Source organism: Lissotriton helveticus, chromosome 1_1 (assembly GCF_964261635.1).
Source record: "Lissotriton helveticus chromosome 1_1, aLisHel1.1, whole genome shotgun sequence".
Lineage (NCBI taxonomy): Eukaryota > Metazoa > Chordata > Amphibia > Caudata > Salamandridae > Lissotriton > Lissotriton helveticus.
This window is the reverse complement of record NC_136057.1, coordinates 331,274,212-331,287,454: the sequence shown is the minus strand read 5'-3', so window position 1 is coordinate 331,287,454 and position 13,243 is coordinate 331,274,212. Positions and strand designations below refer to the sequence as shown.

The 13,243-nt window shown below is 47.2% G+C and overlaps 1 protein-coding gene across 14 annotated transcripts in view; it reads right to left on the bottom strand.

Moving 5' to 3' along the window:
* LOC144804990 (V-type proton ATPase 116 kDa subunit a 4-like) overlaps positions 1-13,243 on the bottom strand; it is a 6,844,636-nt gene that overhangs the window by 4,098,048 nt on the left and 2,733,345 nt on the right. For all 14 annotated transcript variants that reach the window (XM_078671938.1, XM_078672103.1, XM_078672267.1 and 11 more), the window contains one exon: positions 5,285-5,378. In XM_078671938.1, the coding sequence (XP_078528064.1) occupies positions 5,285-5,378 (94 nt within the window). The remainder of the gene's footprint in view (positions 1-5,284; positions 5,379-13,243) is intronic.

Genomic DNA, 13,243 nt, shown 5'->3' with positions numbered 1-13,243 from the left:
ATGTTGCTCTCAAGCCCTCCAAAGACCGTGTCCTTGTCTGCGTCAGCTGAGCTTGTGGATGGCCATGCCCTGAGCCTGGATGACATTCCTGGAGTGGGACGTGCAAGGGACTGTGCTGTGTGGTGTGAGGCACACTGGCCCTGGACTTGCTGCTCTTCCACACTTGTGTCCAGTGGATCTACCTCCAGTGGTGGCAGTGGTGGTACTGCGAGGCGCCGTCTGCATTTAACTGGGATCACTGGACTGCCTTCCTCCTCCTCCTCTTGCCCTGCCTTTTACGCGCTGTGGGATGCATCCTCCCCTCCTACTATATGTTCCTGTGTTTCTGGTGGTGCTTTGAATGTAAATGCACACATTAATATGGTGTGCTGCCTCACATTGGTCATGCAATAAATGTAACAGTTTGGAGTTACTTGGATCCTATCTGTCTGTATTTTACCTTTCCTGATACACACATACTGATTGTATCTTGCTGGGTTTCACTGCTCCACTGTTTGGTGCATGTGACTACATCTCCCATAATGCATTGCTGTGTGTGCTTGTGTGCATGCACTGGAGTAGCATTGCTGTTTGGTGCCTGGGTCTTTCCTGGGTGTGTGGGTGATGTGGGGATGAATTAGGGGTGTGAAGGCATTCTTCTTACCTTGTCTGGGGGTTTGGGGTTCGGAGCTGTCAAGATCAGCCATGCCACTCACACACTCCGGCAGCAGGGTGCCCTCAACCAGCTCCTCCAAAGGCGTGGAATCAGTGGCAGTGGATGACCCACCACCGGTCTTTCTCGCCTCATCTAGCCTTGCAGCCACCTTTTCTTTAGACCTCTGGTGCATGTCGTACCAGCGTTTCCTGATGTCTTCTACGCTGCGGTGGGTGACACCAATGTCGTTGACCTTCTCCTGGATGTCTGCCCAGATTTTCCATTTGCGTGCCTCAGGCACACGCAGGGATAGTTTGCCAAAGAGGAGCTCATGGCTCACCACCATCTCTTGTATGAGCACCTCCTGCTCCCTTTCAGAAAACTTTTGCTTCCTCTTCCTGGCATTCTGCACCTGCTGCTTGTCCTGCGTGTCCATGTCTCCTCTCTCAGTAGCAGTGCACTGGTGCCTCAGCTCCTCTCCCAGCTTCACACTCTGCTCTCAGCAATTAGGTGCAGCATGGGCAGTCACACTTCCTGGTTGTGATGTCATCAAGCTGCACCTAAATCTCAGAATAGCAGATTTGCGATTCCTTATTTGTGATTTCGCGATTAAGGAATCGCAATTTAGGTATTCGCATTAAATTTCTGCGAATTTTTGGGAATCGCTAAATATTAGCAAACTTTTATTTACATTGGGTATTGCGATTCTCAAATGGCAATTCTCAATGAATTGCATTTTGAGAATCGCAAAATCAGAGTTTGATACATATGGCCCCTTGTGCCTTGCTTGCCTTTCAATGATGCATATCTGAATGATTTGAATGATGGTGAGGATGATAATCTTGAGAGGGACCTGGACCACGAACCGTACGGGATCCATAGGTGGAGGAATCGCGATAATTTATAGATCACACCTCAAGATAATTGCCTGCCCCCAACCAGACCTAGAGGCTGAGGCTATGACCTTTAAGATCAAAGAGAACAACCACTTGATCTTCGAGGGACTGTTAGTGTACCGTCCCCCAGCCCTAGAAGTCCCTTCACCAAAGCTTTACACACTTTTCTAGAAACAACGTTTGACGCAGTTACCTATACTATCCTAGGTGATTTCAATTATCACTTAGAGTTAAATAATGACTCAGACTCAGCCACTCTTCTTGATAACCTTCTTAGCTTCGATATTAACGCAACTGATTGACAAACCCACCCACTCAGCAGGGAATACCCTTGACGGGATTTTTTCCAACAGCAATTCCATAAAAATCAGGTCTATCACCCCTGTACCTTGGTCGGACCATAATGCCATCTTTTTTAACTTACAAATAAAAAATCCTATAACTCAGCGCAGAAGTTACCTACCTCCTGAAAAAACCCGTCCCTGGAAAAAACTTGAATCCAACCTACTTGCTGAGACGCTGGATAGAAATCCTCCCGACTTTGAATGTGGTAACAGCGAGGATTGGGCTTCTAATTTCAACAATTGGATCACTGAGGCCGTCAATGACCTGGCCCCAATTGAACCAAAGAAACCCAGGAAACGGCTCATCACCGCACAATGGTAACGGCGGAGGTGAAAGCAGCCAAGATTAAGTGCCGACGCATAGAGCGGATTTGGCGCTCTGACTACAGCCATGAAAAAAAACTGGAATATCTAAAAACTCTACAGGAGTATAAAACTACAATAGTCCAAGCAAAATCCGCCTATTTCACAGAAAAAATCCCAAACTCCGCAAATTCCTCTAGGGAACATTTCAAAACCGTTGCTCACCTAACAAAAACTCCTCGAGACACTGTCTTTAGTCCTGATCAGTGTTTTGTCGATGGAATGGCCACCTTCTTTCAAAAGAAAGTGCAAACAGTATATGATGACCTTAGCACCATGGTATCCGCCACACTCACAAACGAAGTTGGACATACCAATATAATCCCCCCCTATTTCTCCAGCTTCCCTCCACTCGAGAAGCAACAAGTGTACGACCTAATCACCCAGATGAAATCTGGCTCCCCACTGGACCCCTGTCCCCCTTATGTACTGCACCTAATCCCTGAGACCATCGCAAATACTCTGACCCCCCTACTTAATAAAATAATCTCTCAAGGAGAGTTTCCAAAAAACTGGATAATGGCCTGCATCAGACCCATTCTTAAAAAGGATACCCTTGACCCCTCGGAACCCAAACACTACCGTCCCATTTCATGTTTGCCCCTACCCGCAAAAATCTTGGAAAAATCCATGAACCAGGAAATAATGCGGAATGTGGAGGAAAAGAAGCTACTTGATTCATCACAACATGGCTTCAGACCCCTACACTCCACGGAATCAGCCCTTATCATGGCCACCGAAAAAATTCGCAAAACCATGGACGAAGGCGGGAGGACGGCCCTGATACTATTAGACCTTACAGCGGCCTTTGACACCGTTAATCACTCCGTCCTATTACAAAGACTTACCTCCCTAGGCTTCACCGGCCCTGCCCTGGCCCTCATCGCCTCCTTTTTAACTACCCGCACTAACCAAGTGACTTGGAATGGACTACAATCTGATGAATTCTCCCTTCCGGGTGGGGTCCCACAAGGCTTGGCACTGTCACCTACGCTGTTCAATCTATACGTCACTCCCCTGGCTGCCCTGATTAGATCCCATGGCCTCCAATTGGTGTCTTACGCCGACGACACACAAATTATTGTGTCCATCTCACAATCTATTGATGCCATAGCGGAGTGTTTTAAGAACTGCCTTACTCAGGTTAAGAACTGGATGAGTAATAACTTCCTTAGACTGAACACAGATAAAACTGAAGTCATCGAGTTCGGTCATAAATCTTCCATCTGGAATGAGCTATGGTGGCCCCCCGAAGCAGGAGCCTGCCCTCTCCCCGTAGACAAGGTCAGAAACCTTGGGTTCTTATTAGACAAAGAACTCTCATGTAAAGCCCAGGTGAATCAGGTAACTTCCGCCTGTTTCCATAGCATCAAGGTGCTCAGGAAAATCTTACCCTATATCCCGAACACGCTAAGGAAGACGGTGATGGGAGCCCTCGTAATGTCCCGGATAGACTATTGTAACTCCCTCTATCTAGGAGCAGGAGAAAAACATTTGTCCAAACTACAGGCAATTCAGAACGCGGCGGCCAGAGCCTTACTGAACCTCCCCAGACGCCACCCTACGTCCAAAGCCATCCAGGAGTTGCACTGGCTCCCGGTCAGACGTCGCATCCAGTTCAAAGCTCTGTGCCTGGTTCATAGATCCCTGCATGGCAAGGGACCTGACGACCTCAACAACCTACTGCCACGATATGTACCCTCGCGCACACTGAGGTCAGCCACCCACGACCTAGTTTACCAACCCAGAATAAACAGAGCCCGTTGGGGGGGAAAGTCTTTTTCCTACCAGGCGGCTAAAATTTGGAACTCGCTACCCCCAGCACTTCGTGCCCAAAAATCTAAAACCAGCTTCAGGAAAGATCTAAAGACCTGGCTTTTTGCCTAAATCGATCTGCCCCCCCCCCCGCCTCCCCTCTGCTCTATATCTTCAGCGCCAAGACGCCGTGGGATTCGTGCGCTCTACAAATGCTTCAGTCAGTCAGTCTGGAGTGAGACTGGGAGCAGGCCTAGCGAGGAGCACAACGGTTATTAAGTTCTCCCACCAGAAAGAGTTTTGCCTCCTGCTTTTTAATGGAATTAGAGAGCATGAGGCTGCCCTGGACACGAGTCTTTGAATCATGCTTAGTCGAAAAACATCATATATGTATGAGTTGCACACCTGTTTTCCTGTAATTCATCCGTTTGTTTTGTCCTTTAAAGTTCAACATTGCGTGGTCAGTGGTGAAGTGCTCAGCCCAAACAGCACGTTTTTGAGTAAACCACAACATAATTGGAACAACTTTAGGCCCCAAACCAAGGATTATCCATTTTCTCACTTAACATTGTTCAAATCCACAATGCAGGAAAAGCCATTTCCCTGCATGCAGATTTGAACAGGGGGTAATCAAAGGAGTCATAAGGAGTAAAAAAAAGTGTAAAGAAAAAGAGACAAAATTAACTGCAAATGCATTGTTGGCTGTGCCTTTGGTTTGGGGCCTAAGGTTGTTCTAATTATGATGTGGTTTAGTCCCAAAACACCACAGATGGAATCCAAAAGGGACATTTAAACATGGAAGGAATAATTGGGCTTGAAATCTGACTTTTTTAGTGGAGACATCCTGCCTAACACCTAAAATGACCACTTTTGGAGCAAATGTTCTATGGACTCTCTGTTTCAACGTTAAAAGGAACAAAGAAAGGGGACTGGTGTCAGATCATGACATGTCATCTATATGGCTCCTTTGATATCATTTTGGGGGTTGAACCCAACATCAGGATAAGTAGAGTGCCATCAGAAGAGCTGTTGCAAATTTTCCAGGTCCAGTCTGACACCTAAGATAAATTCAAGAGGTGAGGAATCCATATGTAAAAATATTAATCAGAAATCAGAGATAAGTACTCGGTCTCATACAGATTTATACTTTTTTTACTCTGACCTAAATCTGCCAAAAATGTAAGTGCCCCAAATGCTGAGCTTTACTACCTAAATCTTTTGCTACATTTTCCTCTGCTGCACCTCCTAAAGTGAGTAATAATGAAAATAAGTTGAATAGGAAATTTGGTTACCGGATCAATACCAAAGGGGTAAGGTCCTCCAGAGAAGACACCTGGGACACTTGGATCCAGTTGCAGCATCAAATGTTTGTGAAGATCTTTTTCGCTAAAGGAGAAAGAAAACAATTGCACCTGTTTAGAGAACAATATATTGACATGAGCCTAAGTAGCAACATTGTGAAAGAAACAAGTTATTTACCTGTAGATAGATTCACATGCTTGAATCTTCTCCGTTGTCATGGTGGGAGTCCCACGGTAACAGTAAAATAGCAGTATTAAAACTTCAACATTCAAATGACCATAGGAATTCACTAGCTTTTAGCAACCTATCACCATTGTTATAAAACATCCAAACATCAGCCAATTAGAGCGTAGACCATAGAGTCTCCTTCCCCAGCAGGGCCAACATACCTCAGATTTTGAGCACGCGTACCACAAAGTAATAAGAGAGGGATGGAAGGTGAACCTGACAGGGGAGGAGGGAGAGTTGCATGTGAATCTATAAAAGATATCAATACTGGAGAACCACAGTGGACAGGTAAGGAACTTGTTTTTTCTCTAGTATTGTATATTTTATAGATTCACATGCTTGAATCAGAATAACAAGGGGTACCAAAGGGTCAGATGCGACGGGTAAGGTGAATAATTCCACCATGCAACCCATACACCAAAATATGAATAATAATCATAAAGAACAAAAAACATGCGCTCATAACCATTTTTTAATTTATTTATAAAGTTTTATATAGCACGAAAGATATCAGAGCGCTTTACAATTTGATGCAAAGGTAACAAATCAGAACATTAGTCTAACATTGGGAATCTAATGGGCATTGAATCAACTAGAACAAACATAACAGCTCATGTGTACATATATACATATACCTAAATTAGAAAATATTCGAAACATATTAATGACTTATTATAACAACAGCAGCCTACTTAGAAGAAAAAGACACAAAGAAGATCATACCTTATTCGAATAGACAACGCTGAGCAGCTTGACCAACTGCTAGATCTGCCAGGCATCCATGCAGTAATGCTTTGTGAAGGTATGGACATTCATCCATGTCCGTGCCCTGCAGATATAAGGCAAGGACACTCCGGAAAATAGGGCAGAGAAAGCTACCACCTTGCGTTTTGGGTGCACTGCAACCTTGGAAAGCAGAGGAAAGGCAGTCCTCTCATAACAGAATAGAATAGTCTATGAGACCCAGCGAGCGATAGACGCCTGCGTCAAAGCCTAACCCTTCCTAAGGGCAGAGAAGGCAATGAGCAACTGAGTAGATTTTCTGAAAGGCTGAGTCCTTTGCAAGTAGAACTTTAAACATCATTTAATGTTGGAGTGCTCTCTCAGCTGGTAAAGATGGGGATGAAAAGAAGGAGGGCAAAATAACTGGCTCATTTAGATGAAATGCAGAAGGTACTTTGAGAATAAAAGATGGCTCTGATGAAAAAGGGTTCAGGCAGATCAGGTCGTTTACCCCTTTTCTAGGTTTGCCCGGCATTAGCCGCTTCTCACCCAACTCACGATTACCCAAATAAAGAGGCAGGCGCTGGAGACTGGAAGGCAGGAAACAGGAGTTTATTTCCGACGGAACAGAACACGTCAAATCAGACAACAGGGTATCTTCTCGAGGTGCTCTAACAAGTTTCTCTACGGCTCCGTCTTTTATACACAGGTTTATGATGTACAAACATTCCTTATTGCAATAAAGACACTTTGAAGTACAAAAAGGGCATGTTTGGGACCCCAGCTCCAGGCCCATTCCCATACTGACCGCTCTGATGTTGTTTTCCCCTCCCAAATGTGACATGTGATTGTAATCTGCAGCCGGACATTCCAACAGGCACGAGGGCAGGAGGGGGTGGTCAGATCTAAGGTTGGGCAGGCGATGAGATCATGTTTCGCTATGCGGGGCCGGAGGGGTACATCCACGAGACCTAGTTTTATGATGTGGGACTGGGTCGAGAGGCCAGGTGTAGCCGGGGGGGTGGGCATCAGAAGAGAGGAAGGGCGTTCCTGGGAGGGATGCGGGGGTGTCGGTCAGGTCTAGGGGTGTGAAGGCCTTGATTAATCACCGCTCCTCTGATGTGAGGCGAGGTCCTACTGTAGGAAGCAATAAACTGCATCTGTTGGGCTAGGTGATGGCCTGGGATCAGGCCGGGCAATCGGGCAGGGAGGAAGAGGTTACCAAAAGGGCCCATTCTATGAGTAGAATGAAAGAGCGAGGGGGCGGGGGTCCAGAGTGGTGACAAAGTCGTGTTTAGCGGTGCGTTTATGGCCCGAACAGGAGAGACCGGGGGCTGTCGGGGCGCGGGGTGCTTGCGGGGCTGGAGAGAGAGAGAGAGAGAGAGAGAGAGAGAGATGATGGCTATCGGCAATGGGCAGGGAGGTCATGACACAAAGATGGCTACTATCTATGTTCGTGATGGAGCCTAAAATGGAACAAGATGGCGGGGCCACTGTTTCGTGACTTTCTTTACCTTCAACAGTGGCGAGGGTGAACACAAATGAACGCCGCTTATGTACATATACATTTTGTCATTTTCCACAGTCGCCGCTTTTTACATAAGATAGATCATTTCCGTGTTTATCATACATATAGTCGTGTTTAGTCAATTAAATAGCGTTTGTCAATATTGGTAGACTTACATATAACCGTGTGTAGTTGATGCAACATACGAGGTGGAATACATATAAATTTACATTTGTCGTACTTAAAAGTGACCGATGAAACATTTTACAGGCAAAAGTGATTGAGGGAGGAATTTAGTCCAATACAAGCAATTAGTCAAGGGGTGTAGAAAGTTCCGAAAAAGGGGGGTCTTCGCCACAGTGTCTTTATTAGTAGCGAGTCATCACTGGTAGGTTCTGGTAGTTCGTTTTCTTCCGTTGGTGCTGTTGAGCACCGGCGGTGGAGCTATAGGTCCAGCTCGGGTCCTTCTTTACACGTCGCAGGGTGTGATCTGTCCTTTGCCGTTAGGCCACAGTCCTGTTTCCTAGCTAATCTCTCTTAAGGGTGCCTTATGCTGGGCACCTGCATTTCTGTCTCGGAGTCAAAATCCACGTGGAAAGGATAGAAGGGGTTTTGTCGCATAATCGGGGGAGGAGAGGGCGGAGTGGGACCGGATCTTTGAGACGGACCAAGGGAGCAAAAGGGTGATGCGCAGGCAGGTCCATCAATCGGGCTCAAAGGGACGGGGACTTCTGGCACGCGTGGGTCAACAAGTAGAGGGCTTCAAGGCAGCCCCCCATTCCTTCGTTTTCTGCGTTTGAGAGTGGTGCATCGTCCCGTGTCCCGTTGCTCTGCGGCTCCATCTTAGGTCGAGGTCACACGCGCCTCACGATCTGTGGCCAGGCTGTGCGTCACGTCCAGCCCCTCTCCTCCGGTGGCTGTGTATCCTTGAATGGGTACAAAACAGGTTTTAGCGAACTGGCAAGAGAAGGCATTTATACATTTCAATTCCGTCCCAGATCTAGGTAGCTGGGGGTACGTTTCATCGGTCACGGTCAGAAGTTATCACTGTGGAGTATGTATACAGGCGTGTCTACTGATTTTGAACTAGGTCTATTTGGCGTTCATTCATGTCGCATGTGGCTTTCTGACCCTAGCCCTGGCAGTCTTTTATCATCATGAGAGAGGGGTAGAGGCTAAACACTCTTTTCTCGGGGAGCAACAGTTAAGCAGGGTCATCAGTTATACCTTGAGTTTACGGAGCTGGGGTCAAGCGGGAGGAACGGGGACGTTTTGGACATCCGTACTTGGGTGCGGAGGGGTGGGGCAATCTGGGCCTAGGAGATTGTGTTTCTAACGAGCTGAGAGCAGAAGGCCACTGACGTATAGTCCTCCTATAAAAAGGGCCAGATTAGGGGGACATCAGTCGTCTTACCTGTCCTTTCCTTATAGCCAATTCGAGTTCTGTCATTTTTACAGAAAAGGAGAGGTAGTAACATGGCAAATTACAATTGTTTTAGTTTCTGGCAATTTTGTCGATCACCTTTGTGTTCGAAAAAACAATTAGGCTCGTGCCGGCGGGGCACAACATTACCACACAGAGGAAGAGGGAGCAGGGGTCGTTCGCATTTTAAATGAACTATTCGGTACACGTACAACATGAAGGGAAAGGACGAGAGAGAGAAACGTGTACAATAATAGGCCATTTTGATGAGCACGAAACACAAAACAGTAGGGGTCATATTATATAGAAACACAGACTGAGGGACAACGTAAATCCATATACCACGTACACATGAATTCAGGCGAGGGGGGGTACATGCATTTACATACAGAATTCAAGACAAAACATAGAACAGTACTTGGCCAAAGACATTTCCTCCTGCATGCTGCGCATCCTTAGTTTCCTATTTAATTCGCCTGGCTGTCTTTTGCTGTTCGTCTCTGTTGCAAATACTTATACTTTCGTCAATTGTTCGGGAACTATCCTGGTCGGGCTAGTACTTAAGGTGGGATCTTTGAATCATTTTTAGCGGACGGGTATCCAGGCCAAGGCAACGGAGGGTGTTAGTTGGGGGAACAATGGGCAACTTCGAGTTTCATGGCGTAAGAATCTACTCGTAGGTGCATGTCATTCTTGGTTGCATTATTAGAGAGATGGTCGTTTCTAAGTAAGGGTGCGTTATATCTATGTCTGTTCATCGTGTATAGGTGCTATGTTCAGACCCCCTTTTTCCCCATTCCATCGGCCGTCCAATCATCACTCAAGTCGTACAAAGACATCTCTCTTATCAGGTCAACGCCTGCAACGTATATCCAGTCGAGTTACACACATTCGGTCATACACACATGCATTCATATCACCCAAATCCGCGTTGCTTAGGTCTTCTCCACACTTTAGTCGATGTTCTGATGCGACCTGCAGAAAGAAGGGGAAGAAGAAGGGGTGGGGGCGACGTTTAAAGACACATTCGCGCGCATAAACCTAAAAGGCTTTTTACTTACTACGAATTTCGACCTATCTCCGCGGGGTGCAGTCCCTTCCATCTCGGCGTTTTAAGCCCCGTGGGACTGGTGGTGCGGGAGGCATAATCATTTATGGAATGCACATTGCATAGATCGCCCACGTGTGGTATTGCGGATCTTGTGTGGGGGGGGGGTCGAAACAAAAGGGCAATCAGGGTAAAGTGGGTGAACTCGTGTTCTTCTTCGAGGAGTCGGGGTGGTCTACAGTGGTACCGGGTCTGGTTTAGGGGCATCTGAAACAATTTCCCTGAGATATGTGGCATACAAAGTAAAACAGAACATCGGGACCTTTATCGATTGCCTTAGGTTGCACAAAAGTAAAAAAACACACGCAACAACTTGGATCGTTCACATTTTCAATATTCCTAGGTACTTTGCTTTTTAACCTTTCAGTAATCGACTTGCTCTATTTCGCCTATATTTTACGTAGATCGGAAACAAGGGCTATGTATTCAAAACTTACCAATCCAAAAGCTACGACTGTATTTGTTGTCACAAAATCTTTATTTAAAAAATGTTGACGTACAAATGCAGGCCTACAACCACGTGGGCCAGCCACGGAGCAGACTGGAACTGTACATGAGGGCATATTTATCTGCGGAAAACATAACCGAGTCGGTGGTTGTTTTATTTCATCAAGGTACGATAAGTGCAATAAAATCATATCGAAAATTCATTGTGGGTAAGTACCATCAGTGTCAAAAAGATTCGAACTTTCAATAATACTGTAATCAATGATGCGTCAGAATTTAACATCAAATTCACTGTTCGAATGTTCGAGCAATACTCATCCCCTCCCGCCATGTGCTTCAAAACTGCATACATATCTCACGATATCAGGTCTGAGCATCCGGAACACAACGGGGAATTGTGAGTTTCGTTTGTACCGGCGCCATTTTGGGTGGGGTCAGGCGGGTCCAAGTATAGTCAAACTGTCTCTACCAACTCGTGGTTGGGCCAGAACTTCTTTTCGGCAGTCCAGAAGTTTCGTTAAGGGGCAACAGAAGGGACCGGTGACATGAACCATCAATCAAAGAAAAGGGAGGGGCAACAATCTTTCCTACCGGGTCGTACTGATGTTCCACCGGAACTGATCAAATCGGTAGTCTGCAGTATCTTGGGTCATTCAAAACTGAGGCTGGCGCCAGCATGAGGGCGCCGACGTCCCGTGGCTTCGTCTTGGTCGTTCTGCGGGCAATCATGGCAGTCATTTCCCATCGGGGGCGGTCGGGGCCCGCGGAGGTCGAGGGCCCTCCGCAACTCTCGTAGAATCTTCAAAGCTGAGGAGAACGTTTCTGAACGGAGGACTCGTTTTTCTAGTTGGCCAGCGACCAGGCCATCCTTGCACGCCAGGTTCGTTCCTGCAAGGTCGACCGCCATTTTTAGGAGTTCTGCAGCTACCGGCAGTCACTGGGTCAAATGAGCAGACGGACTCCAGCCTGTTGGGTGAGGCGTCGTAGCACCGCCACAATGGACGAGACCCTGCTGGGTGTGTGGAGCGTCCCTATACTGCAAGAGTGGACGAACCCTTTGCCGGGTGTGTGGAGCGACACTGCACCGCAAGAGTGGACGAACCCTTTGCCGGGTGCGTGGAGCGTTGGGGGTGCAGCTGAGGGGCCTCCACCTGGGGAGGCGGGAGAGGCTCGTCCGCGCCGCCTCTCCCTCCCAGTGCACCCCACGGCGTCTCGCTGACATTTGTTATGGCCGGACCAGGCGATGAAGAAGAGGGGGGGGTCGGAGGCATATGCAAGACATTCCCCCCCGTGGCCTGCAAGGCGTCAGGAGAAGAAGGTAATGGGAGGACGAGTTCATTCCGGGCCGGGCCATTCACCCCACGACCTCTCCGGCCGAGGGGCGGCCAGCCGCTTCTCCACCCCAGGCCACAGGAGCGGGTCCCTTGGTTCATCCTGGGGACAGGCCTTGGCGCGTGGTGTCGCCTCCGGACTATTCGCGTAATGGTTCTCCACCCCAGGCCGCCGACGACGGCTTTTGTAGACTTTCTGACGCCCAAAAACCTACTAGAAAGTAGCCCAAAGTAGCCCGACATTGCTACTTTGGGGAAGGAGGGACAGGAACGGCGTCAAGCAGACGGCGAAATGCATTGTGGGTTTGTTGTTGCAGCCGTTTGCCGTGTAAATAGTTGTTTAATATATTTTTGTTCAAAATAAAAACGTTTTAACCTGTTACTTTGCTATAGTGTTGTATATTTCTAATATTTGCCTAAGGTTTGTCGTTAATTGGGCGGGGTGGTCGGTGGAGCCGAGCTGTCTCGCAGTCATCATGGCGTTGAGTTCGGCTTTCCTCACTAGTTTCATACTTCCTGAGGGGTTGTTCCTAATGTTTCCATTTCAGTAAGGTTGAAAAGAGATCTCATCAGTGGCCTACTGACTTTACTCGATTCCTTTTGTTTTTCCTAATGATTCTTATGTTCTTTTATTTGCTAGCACGATACCGTGGCTAATCCGCATTTTCTTTATATATGTCCTTTTTATTAGAGGTGTCCTCCGGTGGAGCCAGATGGTCTACCTTTAATAAATGGTCCGGACTGAACCAACTACTGAGCAATGGGGGGGAGATAGGCATGACGGGTTACAACGGGGACAAAAGTCAGCACTACCTATCCTTCACTACTTTGCGGAGACTAGGTAGAATATTTCTATTCTACAGTATTCGCAAATAGGGAATACCCAAAGAGAGAACCAATTCCAAACAGTCAAGTTCGGACAAACAATCAATCAATCAAATGAGGAATAAAATAGGCGCGAAGGGTTACAACGGGGGCAAAAGCCTGCGCTACCTACCCTTCACTATCTGCAAAGAGAGAGATCTTCCTGTTCCTCTCTGTTTGTAGGCAGAGAAGATCCTTTCCAAGAACCAATTCCGAACGATCAAGGTCCGGTCAAACAATCAATCAGTGGGGGATAAAAATAGGCACGACGGATTACAACGGGGGCAAAAGCCTGCGTTACCTATCCATCACTATCTG